The sequence below is a fragment of the Balaenoptera borealis genome (genome assembly GCF_965194805.1).
Source record: "Balaenoptera borealis genome assembly, chromosome: 12".
Taxonomy (NCBI): Eukaryota; Metazoa; Chordata; class Mammalia; order Artiodactyla; family Balaenopteridae; genus Balaenoptera; species Balaenoptera borealis.
The window spans coordinates 82,130,216-82,150,134 of record NC_138869.1 but is presented as its reverse complement, the minus strand read 5'-3'; the positions used below and the strand labels follow the sequence as shown (position 1 = coordinate 82,150,134).

The window sequence follows — 19,919 nt, the reverse complement described above, 5'->3', positions numbered from 1 at the left end:
TATAAAGTGTTCAGGTAGTAACCAATATTTAGTAAATATTCAATAAGTACTCACTACTACTTACTGGCCATATAGTAAGAACCAATCCTTTGGCTAAATATAAAAAATAAAAATAGGAAGTGGAGTTGTAAGGAATATTTATATGTACAATCTATATACTTTTCAGAACATTTCTCTCACCGTTATCCTTGATACAAACCATATTTAGAATGGTAAGTCATAATTACCTGTTTAAGGTTAAGAAAACAGAGCATTAGTTCCCCTTTGTCATCTTCCATAACCAAGAAAAGGGAGAGAAATGGGTAACAACTCTTTATGAATTGGTCTCTGATCCCTTAAGATTAGGATTCTGACATTCACTCTCTCAGAAGTGTCATTTTCTAAAATTTTCTGGGTAGATAAATGATAGATACTACAATTGCTACTATAACTTTATTTCAATCCCCATTCAGTAGGTCTATATTAAATACCTTTTCTGTCCTAGGCTCCACTGTAAAATTGTCAAGATCGCTACCTCATGGAGTTTACATTCTAATGAGATGTGGCAGTTAATAATAATAATAGTGGTAACAATTATATCAAACTGTGTGAATAAATAATTTTAAAAAAACAAAAGCTGACAAGGGATCCAGCTAATTTCAGATAAAGACAAACAAAGAACACCGAAAATAAATTTCAATGAAGCGAGGCTCACTATAATCATTAGAGTAGGTACCAAAAAAGCCTTTAAAATCTCCTCTGATAAGATGACATATGAGTAGCAGAGACCAAATTAAAAAAAAAAAAAAATCAATTGTGATTCTGGGTAAAAAGAGTGAGGAGACTACAACTTGAAAGAATGCTTGATAATGAGGCCTAAATATCACATATCTCACACACACACACACACACACACACACACACACACACACACACACAGAGTCAAAATCCTTCTGAAGCAAAGAGAAGATTGCAGTTGGGTGAGGGTTAAAGTAATGCATTCAGTGAAGAAATGAGTCTTCATTTGAGTAAAATTTGGATTGACACACAGAAATGGATCATATGCAAAATATGTATGAATGATTAATGACTACTGTGAATTTATAATCCATAACTTAAAATTCACTTAGACATAAGAAGAGGAGGCACATAAAAACATGTAACACAATGGATAATCAATACTCTGTTTTCAAAATTAAAATATGATGTTTTGATCACCACATTAATTTCCTTAGCTCACCGATGCATAATACCAAAAGTAATAAATGTATTTTGATAGTTATAGAATTTCATCTTTCCTCAAACCACCAACTTAAGTGATGCTCTTACAAACAAAGATATTAGGAGGAGGTGTCAGTATCAACATATATTTTCTCTAGAGTATTACTTAAGCCTCTACTAAACAATAGTTACTGGAGATAGTTGCAGATCAATATTTCTATATCACTGTATAAAAAGGTAAAACTAATAATGGCCTCTGCCTACTTAGCTGTGGCTTTCTTTTATATTTCTATCACTATTCATTAATCTATAGATTTAAATGTCTCTCCTTTACCTTTCTATACTCTTTCCTATCACCCACCCTTCATTTATAACCCCAAACTGTAGCCCTGAGCTTAAGGACACTTTGAAAGTATGGGAGTAGACATCTGCCCACACACTGGAAGACGTCATTGTTGGAACTGAATAATGAAGTTAAACATACCCATTGTACTAAGATTTACCAGTAGTAGTAGTAGTAGTGATTAGGCAGAGAGTTTCACACTGCAATAACAGTGTGGTATGACTGTAAGCAAATTCTTGAGATCAATTGTTTCATGTGTAAATTTTTTAAAAAATGATTCACAAGTAATAAGATAGCACAAAATATACATTTGTTAGACTGTAACATTTGTCACCAAAATCAAGACAAAACACACAAGCCAACAGACACTGAACATTTTCCCACCAGACTATACATTCTAATAGTTATCTTTAAGGTTAGTTTAAAATTCAAGGTTTATATTATTTCCTTTAGCACCCAATTACGGCTTAATATAGAATAAGAGCAACTAGTTGCAACAGAGTTCTGCATGAGAAATTGTTTTCGACTCATCTCAGTGACAATGTATAATATACAACAGTTTCCTCTACTCCTTAGAATGCCAAGGAGGATTCATGCTGGACTGGGAAAAATATTTGTTGGGATGAAAGGAAAGAACAATTTGCACTATTTACCAAAGTGTCTCTAGATTCTTCTAAAAACAGACTTTCCCAGGAGTGGTTTTTTTCCAGAGTTCCTGCTTCCAGAAGGGTTCTTCAGCCGTAAAAATAAAGGGTGAGAACAAATGAATTGTAATATTTCTTTTACCTTGGAAACCACAAGTTTCCATTATTAAGTAATTTCCTTTGAACTCTAAAACAACCATTTCAGGTGATTTGGGTATGTAGTAATAATAATGGTTAAAAATATGAACTCTGACAATAGACCATGTTCAATTCCAGTTTCACTACTAACCAGCTAGCTGGTTGACTTTGGGTGAGTTACTTCAATCTCTATGTGTTAGTTTCCTTGTATGTGAAACTGGAGCTAAGCATTATACCTACCTCAGAGGACTTTCATGAGGCTTAATATTAGTACATGTAAGTTACATAGAACAGTGCCTTGTACATAATCCATATTTAATAGGTGTTTTTTAAAGTGCAACAAGATTATGCATTACAGAGCGGCTGAGCCTCTTGGACTCATGTATTCTAAAGATATGAACCATCAATAATTATCAGAGCTTGCGTAAGATATTTTTGTAGTGGAAAGAAGTAGAAACTGTAGCAGAAATCCAGCTACCGATATTTATGCGGTCTTTTGTTTTCTTAATAATTTAATCTTCAATATCCTCATGTGTAAAAAGTTTTATGATCCTTTCCAATTTGAAACTTTCCAAAAGTGCCCATCAGTCTGTACTGGTATATAAAATTAATCCCATAATGAATTCTTAACCTTTAATTTCAAAGCTTTGCACCGCTGAATTTAAATATACAATGTTTTTCAGGGGGGTTGAAATAATTCATGGTGTCTAATAGTGAAGAGCAAAGAATGAAAATGACACCATGGTTTTGTAGTGCAAAGAGATCATGATGTTATTTTAGGCTTCTTATTTCTAACATGTATCCTTATACATTTTTGGGGATTTTCACACCCAGCTAAATGGCTTATATTTAAATATAATAGATAATATTTTTCACATATGTTACTTATTTAATCCTTAGCATAAACCTCTAGGTATGTCTGGTCCTACCAATCCAGCCTTCAAAGAGAGAATCTTGAGGCTCATCTACTGAATATTTATCCCAAATATACAGGTAGTAAACAGAAGAGCCAGATCTCAAGATTAGTTCTCTGTATCTAAATTGAGTGCTCTTTCAATTTTTAATACACTGCTTTCCCCTATGAGTGAGGTACTCTTATGGATGAGTCATTACATGGTATATAAAGAATTATACTGATTATTCTAATAGTATAACTATGATAAGCTTTAATGTAACAGTATTAGAACTAGAAATATTTTCTGTTTGTAGAAAAAAATTTTTTGAAGTCTGTACTGAATTTGTTACAACACTGCTTCTGTTTTTTATGTTTTGGTTTTTTGGCTGCAAGGCATGTGGGATCCCAGCTCTGTGACCAGGGATCGAACCCTCACCCCACTCATTGGAAGGTGAAGTCCCAACCACAGGACCGCCAGGGAAGTCCCTAGAAAAATTGAGTTCCAGAAATAGTATCTATCTCAGACCATATGACTTCACATGATGGACACCCATTATTCAGTTATGAGAGTGAAGAAGGTGGGGATTGAGACTATGGACTCCAGCACCTCATTACTTAAGAGTCCATTTCCACTCTACCAATCACTACGTGTCTGATTTGAGGCAATTACATAATCCCTCTGTGCCACACTTTCCTCAGCTGGAAAATAACAAGTTTGTATGTCATAGAAATTGTCATGAGGATTCAACTAATTAATCCCTATAAAGTGCTTAGAACACTGCCTAGCACATAATAAATACTTGAAAAAGCCTGTGGCTGAAAATGTTGATGCTGCTGAATATGTGCTTTCAATTAAAGAATGAGGAAGACTTTAACTCCATTAGTGGCTTGTATAACTGAAAATGAGTTTACTTTTGGCTCTTTGAGGTCATAACAGAACTAAGTCCTCTAGTCTGCTTGTTGTTGTTTCACAATACTTACATGAATATCTGCTCAATCTTGAAAGGCAGCATTAATCAGCATAGTAATCACCCTGAGAAAGCTATAAAAACAAGAGTTCATCTATCTTTTTTCAAAGAATAGCACATCTCTGTCATTTTGAGCTCTGCCTCAACTTTACTCAAGGAACTATATCAGCAATGAAGATACTTTGTATTTTCCTGATCTTTATCTTCACCATATCTTGTGGTCCATCAGGTAATTTTTGTTAATATGGAAAAAGAGGGAAAGGCAACTGTTTTTTTTTGTGTGGGTGTGTGTGAATGCTTTACTCTGGAAAATAAAACAAATTATTGTTAGGAGGCCCCATATGAACTCATAATGTAATTCACTAATGGAAGAGGCAATGAGTAGAACTGATAGTTGAGAATATAATAGGAAAACAGTTACCAACGTGGTGCAATTAAACCTGTTTGTTGTTGTTTCTGATGAGACTATGACTCCTTACATGCTTCCTAATACCTTCTCTTTTTAAATGCAATTTAATGAACTGATGCTATAGCTGTTGTCAAAATTAATCTTTCTACTACTGGCCCAGTAATTTGTGGTAAGGGAGAGGGGTGTTGGAGTGGATGGGTATTTAGAACACAAAATATGTAGACTCTTTTATCCACATCCTTTTGTCTTTACTCTTGAGAAAGCATGCACGGATTAGATATTTACAAATATTCTATTTACAACAACAAAAAAGCTAATGGCAAAGGAAATACTGTTGGATAAATAAGTACTTACACTGTACCAATTTATAGGCAATAAAATCCAAGCTCTTTAATATAGTTGCCTGGGCATGATTTCAGAAGCAAAATGGTTTAACTCTATACTTTAAACAACTTTATTTACTTATCTATCTATCTACCTATCTATTTATCCATCTACCTATGCAAGGGGATTAAACCTGGATCATGACCATAGCCACTTTTTCCTAGTTTTGCAGAGGAAAACAAGAGAAAAAACAAGAGGAATTGAAGAAAGAAAAAGACAATGTTACCTTGTTCGTGGTGCTTGCAAGACTTCATGCAACTCCTGGGAATACGTATTTACTGACTGCGATTCGGAGCCCTGCTGTGTTGTACGGGAATACATAATGCCAGTCAAACCCAGCACAACCACTAAAGCTTCTATAACTGTAAATTATACTCCTGCTACACTACGTAATACTACAGATGCAAGTTATGTTTCTAGTACACTACGTAATACTAATGACGCAAATTATAATTCTACTACACTGTCTAATACTACAGATGTAAATTATAATTCCACTATATAACACTATATTGTAACTATATTATAAATAAAAATGAACTTTCTACTTTCTATAAATCTATTTTCACGTGTTGTTCTCTAGCCTTCTGGATTACGCAACTATATAATGACAGCTAGTGAGTTCAATGTTAGGTTAGTCCAAGAGAAATAAAGAAGAATGGCAGCCTCTTCACTAAACTGGCAGAAGTTCTCCTCCACCCACATGGCAAAAACCCTCCATCCTTAATACTTCCCTTTACCTCTGGCCTATTTATTTGCCCTGTGCAATAGCCTAGTTATTTTCATATGATCTTTTAAGTATCAGCCATCAGTCATAGTTTATGCTACCTTTCCACAGTTTCAGCAAAAATGCACCCGGGCCTTGAACACAAAGTCATATACATTTTATTCACATAATAAGAGAGTATGATAATATAATTGTGAGAAAGAGCAATCAAACAAACCTCAAAAGGAGTAAAATGTGATGAAAATAAAAGTAAATTAAAATATTTTGAAGGTATATTTTTTCTTCTGATAATAAGAACATTTGGAAGATTACAGAAATGTTTAAAGATGAAAAGAAATATCATTTCTAATTCTGCCATCCAGTGCTATTTATCATAATCAATTTTGAACATAGGCAGCCAATCCAAGAGTCTTCTCTCCTGGGTCTTAAGAATTTATTTAACTATTTCACCTTATAATTCTGTATTTAGTGTTTCTGTCCTCATCCCTCTCTTCAATAAACTCATTGTGTTTCCAGTTTTCCACATTCCACATTAATTTTATCACAATATTAAATTGTTAACATAATCTATCTTATGAATTATAAAGCCTTCCGTCAGTAAATGCTTGACATTTAGAACCTAAAGTCTCCACTGAGTGTATTTTTTACATATAGCTATAGCACGTATCTGGAAAATATAAAAATTTAGGACAGAATTCTGATTAGAGGAAATGAAAAAAGTTCAGTCAATTTGAGATTTAAGAGGAAAAGGTAAGTCTCAGCTTTCTTACTTAAAGAAATTGATGAACAACACAATCATTCATTAGGACATACAGTAAGAGGTGTAGATTTAAAGGAAACATTTATGACATTCTGAGTTTAGATTTTCCTACTGTAAACATGCGTGAAGCTCAGGAAAGAAAAAAAATGCTTCAAATATAGATTTGAGGAACCATTTATTGCAGCAATGAGATAAAATCGCCCAAGGGAAGATTACAGATTGAGAAGAAAAAAAGTCTGAAATTTCAAGGAATAACATTTAAATCATGTTAAGAAAAAATTGGACACTGCAAAGGAGAATAAGAAGGAGAAGCTAGCCAATGAGAACTCACTCCCAGGCTTCATGTCTTCCCAGGTAAGGTCCCAGATGTAGAAGAAAAGAGGCAATGCATTACTACTATGCTCTGTGTTAATTTTTGATCCACAGAATTGATGAGCATAGTAAAATAGTTTTTGTTTTAAGCTGCCAAATTTCAGAGTAGTTTGTTGCACAGCGTTATTAACCAGTGTATAACTTCCAAACAACGCAAGTGTAAAAAACAAAAAAGAAACAGTACAAAATGAATCATAGGCAAGACTTCTGAAATGATGAGGTAAAGAACTCCAAAAATTTGCCACTTGATAAAAGTAACAAAACACTGGCAAAAAAATTGTCAACATCAACTTTTTAAGAGCTCTGCAAATTAACCACAGACTTGCAAAAATCCAAGGAGCATATATTCAAGAAAAAATGCTAAATCTCAGTAAGAACAGCTACCTTTGTGGCATTTTTACTGCCCTATTTCCTTCCAACTCTCCCCAGCTCTACAGTAGACTTGAAAACCAGCAATCTCCCAACCATGGTAGCTGAGAACATATAAAGAATATCTACAACTAAACAATTTTTAAAAACACAAAATGCAATTATAAAATGGACTAAGGGGTTGGATAGACAGTTCTCCAAAGAAGATACACAAATGTCCAACAAGCACATCTCAGGCATGCAAATCAATACCACAATGAGTTACCACTTTCCGCCCACTAAACAGGCTATAACCAAAACAACAGACATTAACAAATACTGGCGAGGATATGAACAGATTAGAATTCTTATACACTGTTGTTGGGTAAATTGGTGCAAACACTTTGGAAAACAGTCTGACATTTCCCAAAAAGTTTAAGCATGGAGTCTTCATTTGATTCTGCAATCCTATTCTTAGGTATATATGCAAGAAAAATAAAGCCATTTGTCAACACAAAAACTTGTACACAAATGTTCATAGCAGCATTATTCATAATAGCCAAAAAATGGAAATAACCCTAATCTCCATAAACTGATGGATGAATAAACAGTATGTGGCATATTTATACAATGGAATATTATTTGACAATAAAATGAAGTATTGACTCATGCTACAACATGGATAAACTTTGAAAATATTATGCTAAATGAAAGTAGCGAGTCACAATTGTCACATATTGTACTATCTTCTCTTTATATGAAATGATCAGACTGGGAAGACCTATAGATGCAAGAGGTAGATGAATGGCTGTCTATGGCTTAGAGGGAGGGGACCTTATCGAGGGGTGGGAGTGTGATAGCTAAAGAGTACAGAGTTTCTTTGGGGGCATAGAAAGTATTCAAATATTGATTGTGATGATGGTTACACAACTCCATGAACGAGCTGAACACCACTGAATGGTACAAATTAAATGGGTAAATTGTCTGGTAATGAATTAAATCTCAATAACATTGTTATGAAAAACAAGAATACAGGCCAACTGTCGGTCAGAAACTATACAAGCCAAAGGACAATGTATCAACATTTTTAAATACTGAAAAAAATTCTGTCAATCTAAAATTCTACTCAGTAAAAAAAAAAAATAGTGTCAAAAATGGAAGTGAGGGGCTTCCCTGGTGGCGCAGTGGTTGAGAGTCTGCCTGCTAATGCAGGGGACACGGGTTCGAGCCCTGGTCTGGGAAGATCCCACATGCCGCGGAGCAACTGGGCCCGTGAGCCACAATTACTGAGCCTGCGCGTCTGGAGCCTGTGCTCCGCAACAAGAGAGGCCGCGATAGTGAGAGGCCCGCGCACCACGATGAAGAGTGGCCCCCACTTGCCGCAAGTAGGGAATGCCCTTGCACAGAAACTAAGACCCAACACAGCCATAAATTAATTAATTAAAAAAATAAAAAAAATTAAAAAATGGAAGTGAAATAAAGACACTTTCAAGCAAGCAAAATCTGAAATAATGCATTTCCAGCAGATCTTTCTTGAACAAATATACACAATTCTTCCAGTAGAAGGAAAAGTATACAAGATAAAAATTTGGATTTGCACACAGGAATAAATTGAATTGGAATTTGTAAATTCACAGGTAAATGTAAATATCCTTTCCCTCAATTTTTATTCTCTATAAAAGATAATTTATTGCTTAAAGCAAAACTAATAATATATTGTGCAGTTTCTAGCACTGCAGAGAGCAATGAATGACAATAATAGCCCAAATCATGGGAAAGGAAAATAGAAGTAGAGGATTTTAAGGCCCTTATATTATACGTGATAGCTAAAGACCTATATTATAAATCCTAAGGAAAGGACAAAAAATATATAGTGAATGGGGTAGATAAAATGTAATCATAAAAAATACACAGACAAGAAAGGGAAGGAAAGAAAAGTGAACAAAGGGAGGGAGAACAAATAGAAAACAAATACCAGAAGGCAGGTTTAAAAACAACTATATTGTTATTTTCTTAAATGTAAATATATTATGAATATAGCAATTAAAAGGTAAAGACTGTAAGACAAGATGTTGTATTAGTTATCTATTTCTACATAACAAATTACCCCAATAAGTAACAGCTTAAAACCTTTATTATCTCATAGATTCTATGAGTAGGATTCCAGAAATAGCTTGGCTTGGTGCTTTTGTCTCAAGATCTCTGATGAGTTTGTACTGAAATAGGTGGCCTGAGCTACAGAAATCTCAATACTCAACAGGGTTGAAGGATCTTCTAAACTCACTCATGTAGTTGTTGGCAGGCTTCATTCTTGAGAGCTACTGGACTTAGGGCTTCAGTTCTTTACATGCTGTTAAATAGAGGATCACAGATTCAAATGACATAATTTGGGCTACTTCAATATAAATGGTTATATTAAAAACTAAGAAATGTCTGAAAACTATGAGATGCTAATGAAAAAAATTGAAGAAGACACAAACAGATGGAAGGATATACTATGTTCTTGGACTGGAAGAATCAATATTGTTAAAATGACCATACTACCCAAGGCAACCTACAGATTCAATGCCATCCCTATCAAAATACCAATGACATACTTCACAGAACTAGAACCAAAAAATTTTTAATTTGTATGGAGACACAAAAGCAAAAATAATCTTGAGAAAGAAGAACAGAGCTGGAGGAATCACGCTCCCTGACTTCAGACTATACTACAAAGCTAATCATCAAAACAGTATGGTACTGGCTCAGAAACAGACACATAGATCAATGGAACAGGATAGAAAGCCCAGAAACAAACCCATGCACTTACGGTCAATTAATCTATGACAAAGGAGGCAAGAATATATAATGAAGAAAAGACAGTCTCTTCAATAATTGGTGCTGGGAAAACTGGACAGCTACATGCAAAAGAATAGAATTAGAATATTCTCTATACCATATATAAAAAAATAAACTCAAAATGGATTCAAGACTTATATTAAGACCTAAAACAATAAAACTCCTAGAAAAAAAACAAGGCAATAAACTCTTTGACTTTAGTCTTAGCAATATTTTTGTACATGTGTCTCCTCAGTCAAGGACAATAAAATAAATAAGTAAATAAATAAATAAATGGGATTAAATCAAACTAAAAATCTTTTGCATAGTGAAGGCAACCATCAAAAATATAAAGCAAAAAGGCAACCTACTTAATGGGAAAAGATGTTGCAAATGATATCTCTTATAAGAGGTTAATATCCAAAATATGCAAAGAACGCATACAACTTAATATCCAAAAAACAAGCAATATAAATAAAAAATGGTTAGAGAACCTGAAGAGACATTGTTCCAAAGAACACATATATATGGTCAACAGAGTCACAAAAAGATGTTCAATACCACTACTTATCAGGGAAATGCAAACTAAAAACACAATGAGACATCACCTCATACCTGTTAGAATGACTGTTTTCAAAAAGATAACAAATAACAAGTGTTGGCAAGGTTGTGGAGAAAAAGGAGCCCTTGTACACTGTTGTTGGGAAGGTAAGTTGGTGCAGTTACTATAGTAATAAGTATGGAGTTTCCTCAAAAAATTAAAAACAGAATTACCACACAATCCAACAATTCCACTCCTTGGTATCTATCTGAAGAAAATGAAAACAGTAATTCAAAAAGATATATGCACCCCTTGTTCATCCCAGAATTATGTACAATAGCCAAGATATGGAAGAAACCTAAGTGTCAATTATATATATATAATGGGATATTATATATATAATGGAATATTATATATAATGGAATATCATATATATAATGGAATATTATATATATATAATGGAATATTATATATATATATATGGAATATTACTCAGCCATTAAAAGAATGAAATCCTTTCATTTGCAAAAGCATGGATGGATCTAGAGGGTATTATACTAAGCAAAATAAGTCAGACAAAGAAAGACAAATACACATGATTTTACTTGTCTGTGGAATTTAAAAAACAAAACAAATGAACAACAACATAAAAAAAGCAGAAACAGACTCATAGATACAGAGAACAAACTGGTGGTTGCCAGAGGGGAAGTAGGTGGGGGAATGAAGGGGATTAAGAAATACAATCTTCCAGTCATAGAATAAATAAGTCATGGGGATGTATGTACAGCATCAATATTGCAATAACTTTGTGTAGACAGATGGTTACTAGACGTACTCATAATGTATATAGTATATATATAAATGTCGAACCACTATGTTGTACACCTGAAACCAACATTGTTTGTCAACTATACTTCCATTTAAAAAATGAAAAAAAGGGGAAAGAAAAGAAAGAAATAATAATAAAAGAAAATAATAATAGTAAAATAATAGTAACAATCTACTTGACTTTGAAACCAAGGACAGTTTTCTTTGACTAGCACAAGTGTTTTTATATTAAACATATTTTAAAAAGGCAATATGATGCTTACTGTATTACAAACTTTAAATATAAAGCATGAATTTTCTGTTTCAATTCTGGTTATACACACAGTTCAAATATTATTCTAGACCACATAAGAGGAGGTGTGTAACAACAACTGAATGAGTGTGTGGAAAGTGGGGAGAAATGTTGGTGTGAATGGAGAGGGGACTAATATCTTTATTTTAAATAGAGAAGAGTTAATGTTGTGACTAAAGTTGGTGGGGAAAAGATAAAGTATTTAAATGTTTAAAGATACCTACAGAGATTTTCAAAAATTAATATAACTTTCAAATATTTGAGGAGAAGGACATCACAGGAGAAAGTGTAAGTGGTCTAAATCCTCTTTTTTTTTTTTTTTTTTAGTGGAAACCAAAAGATATACTCTTGGTTGCCAAGCAAGGACAAATTCTTATGTTTATAGTAACCAGAACACATAAAAATAGGGAAATTGAGGTAAGAAATTATTTATATTCATTACAAGTTATTTTTTCAATATTTATTGTTTTACTGTGATAAAAACTTTAAAATAAGTGGACACTAGTTAGACTTTTCTAGAAAGAAACAGAGCTTCATAAATATTCAAGTTACATCTAAAAAAAAGGTAATAAAAATCAGTTATAAAGCAGAAACTAACACACCATTGTAAAGCAATTATACTCCAATAAAGATGTTAAAAAAAAAAAATCAGTGACAAAAGTGACGCATAATATCTGGACTTTGGTAAATGAATAATTTGGGGAAACTAATGGGATAACTGGATATAAGGTAGGATTTTGGATATAGGAACATACTGATGAATTTGTGTACCAGGTTAGTGATTGGAATATATTTTGAAAAATAATCAGGAGTTTAAATGACAAAGTAATGTTCAGATGTTTTACATCTAAAATGGTAAATATTTATCTCAAGCCTACTCCGTACATGCTCCTCTGTGTTGGTATTTAATTGATCACCATTGATATAAGAATGTCATGTTTACAACTATCTTCTACATAGAGATTCCTCCCTAAAGACCAATTAATATCAAGTGTTTTCAATTCTGCCCACAACCCTAGTCAATGAAGCAGAGATAAGAACACAAAATTAAAACAGTTTCCGGAAAAAGAGTCTTTCTTCCATTAGAAAACTATAAATAGTAAATGTCTCTTGGCTTTTTGGAAAGTGTTCTAGTTGTTAACAAATCTTTCAGCAGCTTCTTTCTACAGAATGAAGATCTTTATTTATCTTCTTCATTTTCTGTGTTATGTGACCTTCATTCTACCAGGTAATAGATGCTTCTGGTGTGTTTGTATGTATCATATAGCTCCTAGCTAAAAGTAGAAATATTAAATTATGAATTAGAAAATGCAGGTTCTTAATACACTCTTTTCAATTAAAAAGTCTCTGATTATGTTGAATCTCAGTTTCCTCGTTCGGAATAGTGTTATACTAATATACTTTATCTCATTTTGAAAATTAAAATGCAAATAAAATAAGTTGATTAAGATGAGATTCTTTTTCTTTTGTGGGTCTTGATTTGTTTTGTTATTCAAGTTATTAAGAAATTCATAATTTATTAAATTTATTTATTCTTATATCAGTGAAGACTTCATAATAAATTGGATCACAGGGAAGATGAATGGACTAAGAAAACAGTATATATCTCTTGGGATATCAATGACAGAATTTATAAAATGATCCAGGATATAGTCTCAGAATATGCTGGGCAATAAGGTACAGTGCTAATAAAAAGGCAAGTAAAGAAATAGTACTTCAAAAATCTTTGTTGAATTAGTTAATGCATTAGTAAAGGAATACAGCAATGGTTTTATGATTCAATTAAAAATAAACGATCAAAATATGTAGTACAGTGAAGCCCCTGGTGGTGATTACATGCTATTCTTAATACGTGTTGCCCCTGAAGCAATCCAGACTCTCTAACAAGAGAGATACAAATTTATGACCCAAAGTGTGCTAATTTGGCCCTAGAGAGTTAGAAGTTCAAAAGGTGCAACATGTATTAGAAATAGAACTGAATTCAAATTTAGAAAATCTAGATTTTATTACTAGCTCCCTACTCAACTGCTTGTCAACCTTGCCACTCAGAGAATTTAAGTGATTTGTCGATGTCCTTAACAAAAAACAAAGAAAATACAGAAGAATCAATAACAATTGTAAAAAAAAATGAAATATCTGATATGAAAGTTTGTACCTGTTAATTACATGCACCTCAGTTAAAATTTACTGAAATAACGTATTGGAAAGTGGCTCTACAAACTGAAAATTAGTTTACCAATTTAGGTACTATTATTATTATTATTATCATTATTATTATTATAGATGTTTCTGTTATTACAGTTATTATTAATAATGAAAGGGGCCTGAGTAAGTGAGGACTTCAAATGTGATTAAGGAATGTGTTGAGGCATATGGTACTAGCGTGTCAATCAATAACCATCTAACACTGAGTGCCTAGTAAACTACTGAACAAAATGCTAGACTCTGAGGAAACAGAAATAAAAGATACAGTAATTCTCTAGTCATCCTTACAAGCTAGTTGAGTAAAAGATAAATCAGAGGATTTGCTCGAATTAGAAAGTTTATGTAATTATGCTTCAAAGAGTAAGAATGGTGCAATTATGGCATTAGTGGAGGTTTGGGAGAATATCCTGAATTCCCTGATGAAGAGTTTTGAAATTGGGGGTAAGACACTTGTGTTTAGACTTTGAAAGGTGAGAGAAAGAAAGAAAGACAATAAGTATGTATGAGGGTCTAGTATATGCCAATCCCATTCCATAACTTTCCATGTCGATATCTAATCTGACCTTCCAGATAACATTATGAGATGACTGTCATTGCCTCTTTTAATAGAAGAGGAAAATGACATAAAAGATCATATTTCAAGTTCACACTTATACAAATATCAATGATAAGTGGAATGCAAATACAGACTTTTCAGATCCCAGCATATTGTTCTTTATACTCATCATGCTTCCTATAGTAGAAGGCACTGAGGTTAAATAAAAGACTGAATAGATAACTTGGTCAAAAGCAGTGAGGTCACACAGGAGGATAGCTGCACTTTAGATGTATACGGTCTATACCATCAAATTCTACATTTACTGAGCCTTGCAGAAAACGTTAAAGAAGCCTATGAAGATGGTTGGTCTATGTCTATGACCACAATATTTCTTTTACATTTTGATCATTCTAACAGATACTAAGTTATAATGCCAGCTGAAATGGATAGAATGCACTATATGTGGCCTTTGATAGATCAAAAAAAAAAAAAAACCAGGAAGAGTAATTCAAGATGTCAGAGTGGGTGGCTTTGAAGGAGTTCATAGAGTGGTGCATATCCATTGCACAATGGTGTGGTTTGACTATTGGTAAAACCTTAAAGTCACAAAAGAAGCGAGGAAAAGTGTCTAATCTAAGTGAATACTTTGTGAAGATGTCAGATGAGTGTTCAGTCCAAACAGAGTGAAACCATGCTGGAGAGACCAGCTGTAAAATGATAAGAGATTAATACCGATTTTGATTAAAATATGAAGGAATGGACAGTATTTTAGGGGAAGTGCAAGCCTAAAATAATCCATAGCGATAGTGAACATAACATACTATCATAGTTTATAGAGTGAGCTTGCCATTAAATGGGTCAGGGTTTATAGTAAGGACCTGGGGCTCCTTTGTAGCTGTGGCAATATCTTTAGTTCTCTTAACTATAAAATGGATGGTAATATTAATTTTATAAGGTTTTGAAAGGATGAAAACAACAGTGTAAGCAAAGTATTTATCACATTGAAGACTGTACTGCAATATTTCAAGAAATGAAAGAAGAGGAATAGAAGCAAAAAGAAAAAAGGAGAGGAGAGGAAGTAGAAGAGGAGAAACAACACAAGGTTGTGTTCAGGTATAGCCAGCTCTTAAGATGTCTCAGAAGAGGCCGTGGATCCCAAACAGCAGAAATATGGTGGTCTTGGCAGATTTATGATCTAGTGCATGGTGAACCAGAAGCCAAGTCTAAAATAGTGAAGGAGAGACACACATCTGTGTTGAAATTTTGGTGAGAAGACAGTATCAGTCTTGGTGCTTTAGGTTTTATTCAATTTACAAGTAAGCTGAGTCAGTCACCAAGGCAATTTGGTTACTTGAGAAACATGATAAAATGTAGAGAAAAAAGTAAAACCCATAATAATAAATAGCCTTTTCAAAGTGGCCAGGATTTTGTTGATTAGCTAAATAATTTCCCAACCAATCCAGAAAGCTGCTCTATCACAAATGAACTCCACACTCGGCCTCTCATGTGGCAATGATTAGTTTATATTAATTAATTTGCATTAGTTGAGGTAATGTACAAATTAGTCTTAATTCCTTATTAGACCTTCCTCAATTTGTAAATTCTTTAAATATTCTTGAATAAACTAAGGAACAAATAAATTAATACCTACTTTAGAATCCTTTATGACTTTTACATGATGGTACTATTAATTGATATTAAATCTCTTCAGTTGTAAAGATCCAAGTACAGCCATAAGATGAGTAAGTATAACCCTTGCCAAAATGACAATGTTTCAGGAATAGAAAAGAAATCAAAAATGTAATTCTAAGATCTAAATAAGAGCTGGGTAAGAGATGGGGAACAGACAGTGATATAAAATTCCCAATTAACATCTAACTTTGAGTTAAGACATATCAAAGTAAGGAGAACTAATAAAGAATTCCAAATAGAAGGGCCAGAACTATTTTATTTAAATTTACCTAAGGTAAAATTTTTTTCTACATTCAGGTTGCAGCCTGGAAAACCACTTATTAAGCATATAGAGAGAGTACATTATCAAGAATTTATTACTAATGATTCTTTACAAATGTAAATGTTCATTTTAATAGAATCCCATTTATTTGTCATTAACCACTCAACTTCCAATTTTTTTAATCTTCATATTTCTCTGTAGTCATAAAATAATTAAGGCTCCTAGAGACAGCCAAATCTATCACAAGCAGTATCTAATTTAATACAATATTCAGATAGCTGTTGAATGCTTTTCATGTGTCAGTTTCCAACTTTTTCAATGTAGAAGCCATGGATTAAATATTTAAAGTGTGAATTCTGGATTTGGAGAAATTTAAGATTAAATCCTGGGTTAAGCATGGGTTTTGCATCCTTGGGCAAATTATTTGGTCACCCAAAGCCTCAAGTTTTTATCTGAACAGCATCTACTTCAAAGTTTTAGAACAGTTAAATGAGATAATGTGTACAAGATATTTAAAACAATACTTGACACATAGGTTTTTAATGAATAAAAACTATTTTCATTATTATTTGCTTTTGGACCTAAACATATCATGTCCTCTTTCAACTTTGGAATAAGAATCATACTACTTTGTCTGCTGGTTCACGTTCTTTTTACAGTCCTTCTATTCATCTGGATAACTTTTACTCATTTTTTAAGGTTTACATTTTCCTATCACTTTCCCATGACACCATGTCAAGATAATAAGCACTCATCTGTTCACACGTTTGACCCAATATATTTCTTTTATCATTGTACTTAATGAGTCTATCTGTGGATTTATCTCTTTGCCTCCACATTTTGTTTTATCTTCAGAACAAAGCCCGCTGTGTGGTCTAAAAGTCGTACTCAGTAAGAATTTAATTTCAACTATAGTCTTTTGTTTACCATTTAATAATAGTTCTTAATCTGTGAGAAGCTATTATATTCCACTGTTGTAAACATACATATTAACTCATCATGTCTCAAAAAGACTGTGAATTACATGCCATTGTCCCCATTTTACAAGCGAGGCAATTAAGGCTCCTAGAACTGAAATAGCTTACCCAAAGCTACATAGCTAACAGATGACAGAATTAAAATTGAAGCTCAAAGTCTATGGCTATAAACCCATATTCACTCTGCAGTTAGAAAGAACTATCAATCTGTACCATACAAAGATTTTGAAAACTAAAAGTAGTGATTTGTTTGCTCTATCAAATGTTAAAACACACTATAAAATTACAGTAGTCTGTTTCACATAGCAGTGTTAAAATGTTAAAACACACTATAAAATTATAACAGTTTTTAACTACAGCTTCCCTATTGAGAGGGATAGATGAACAAAAATAAGAGAAAAAACTCTGTTTAAAAGCATTGCGGAGTTAACAGGTCAATTAAAAATTATAGAAAAAACATCTGGTTGAGATCAATCTTTCAACCATTCTTGAAGAGCCAGGAGAGAAGTTGAAAAACAGAAATTTGATAGCCTTATGCTACTTCTGGGACAAAAATTGCAATTCAGAGCCCGAGAAGGAAGGAGAACTATGGAAAAACTGGCAAGTTTTCATTTCAGATGCCAGAAAGCTACAAAGTAGGCCTAAGTTAAAATGACATTACTCTAGTTGTCCCAGGGACTAGTGCTCATTTTCACATTACCTTAAATTCTATAAACGGTTTAAGACCATCCAAGAAGGTTGGTTGGCTGTTCAAGCCACCAGCAAAAAATACAATAATAAATCATTTCTGGAGAAAGATAATATTTCTCTAGGCCTCAAGTTATTTCCTCATTTTTTCTTTGCCAAAGTATGTAACACAAAAATAATCAGGAACAAATGAAAACAAGACTATCCTATCAAAAATCAAAAACCAACACAATAATGAACAAATTAACAAGGGATCCAGATAATGGAGTTATCAGACCAAGATTTTAAAATAACTATGTGTAATTTGTTTAAATAAATAAATAAATAAAAACAAGATTTAAAACGTGGCATAGAAATAAAAACTATAACAAAGAACAAAAGTAAAACTCCAGAACTGAAAAATAAACAAAGCAAAATTAAATACATAATGAGTGTGTTAAGCAGGAGTTAATGCATAATTGCTGAGATATTTAACAAAGATGAAATATCAGAAGAAATTATCTGGAATGAAACAAGGGAAAATTAATGATTGAAAAATAGAAAAAAAAGGGGGAGAGGAAGAGAGGGAAAGATGAAGGAAAGAAGAAAGGAAAGAAGGGAGCAAAAGTTGAGGAAAACAACAGATTACTTTCAAAGGATCAACTATTAAATTGGGAGCTGACTTCTCACCAACAAAAACAAAGAAGGAAGTGAGAAGACAATGCAATGATGTCTTCAGGGTTCTGAAAGAAAATAACTACAATCTAGAAGTCTGTATCAAATGAAAATACTCTGAGAATGAAAGCATAAAAATATGTACTGTCAAACAAAAACAGAATTCAACATTGGCATTCCTGTATTAATGGAAATTCTTAAAAGCATTGTCTAGACAGAAAGAAAATTATCTTCTCATATGGAAGCTCAGAGACAGAAAAAAAAGCAGTGGCTTTTGATAAGATTTTGGGAAGCTGAAACCTCTATCATAAACTAGTAAAAGAATAATAAAAGATAATATAAATACACAATAGTAAGGTGATAGAATCATAAAAAATAACTAATATATATTTTTAAAAAAGGAGAGAGAGAAAAAATAAAAGCATGTATTTCAACCAACATATATTAATAACTGTCATAAATATAAGTGAAAAAATATATATACTGTGCAGTTGCTTTCACATCAGCTTTAAAATAAGCAAACAAAATATTGCAAGTCAAGATAACAGATTATTTTGAAAATGAAAGAGTAGAATGGGATACGATTTTGAAGCAGCACAAATGTGATGCCAGCAATGTTTTATTTCTTGACCTAGGTGGTGTTTACACCAGCGCTTAATTTTAATAATTCTCTTTGTGGAGCATTTATACTTGGGCATTCTCCTGCAAGTTTTGTTTCATTTTTAAAATTTACTTATATAAAATTAAATATAATAAATGATTTTTCTATTATATATTTTGATAATCTAGCTCATTGGTTTTGTTTCAAAAACCCATAGATATAATCACAAAGTAGAATAGATAGCTCAATATAGGTCTAGAGTTTGTGAGAATTTAGAATGTAAGATTAAGAATATAATGAAAAAAACTCTAGAATCAAACTCTTTCACAACTATCCTAAACATATATCATGTAAATATTAAAATATGTAATACAAATTTGTTTATAATAACCTGGTAAAATTTTAACTATAATGTAGTTGAGAAATTGATAAATTGTCATATATAATTTCAAGGAATATGATGCAGCTCTAAAAATCTTGAATCTTGTTGAGAAGAGCAACATGTCATAAAATCTAATCATATATTAACTAAAAACACATTTCAATTTTATACAGATAATGGGAATATGTAATATTTGTGTCTTCTTATTTTTTGGCATTTTACAAATTTGTTACAATGTACACGTAGTATTTT

The 19,919-nt window shown here is 32.6% G+C and overlaps 1 protein-coding gene and 1 long non-coding RNA gene across 2 annotated transcripts in view; one reads left to right on the top strand and one right to left on the bottom strand.

Moving 5' to 3' along the window:
- Positions 1-19,919, bottom strand: part of LOC309608185 — a 133,876-nt gene that overhangs the window by 90,398 nt on the left and 23,559 nt on the right. The gene's annotated exons all lie outside the window — the stretch shown is intronic.
- Positions 4,353-8,061, top strand: DEFB113 (defensin beta 113). Its single transcript, XM_082345805.1, has 2 exons — positions 4,353-4,426; positions 5,056-8,061. The coding sequence occupies exons 1-2, from the start codon at positions 4,360-4,362 to the stop codon at positions 5,484-5,486; spliced, it is 498 nt and encodes a 165-aa protein (XP_082201931.1). The 5' UTR covers positions 4,353-4,359; the 3' UTR covers positions 5,487-8,061.

Bases quoted from the DNA above. Each gene is read 5' to 3' on its own strand.
- DEFB113 (XM_082345805.1), top strand. From the start codon at position 4,360: ATGAAGATACTTTGTATTTTCCTGATCTTTATCTTCACCATATCTTGT. The intron at 4,427-5,055 runs GTTAATATGGAA...AAACAACTTTAT, and splicing joins TGGTCCATCAGGTAATTTTT to TTACTTATCTATCTATCTAC.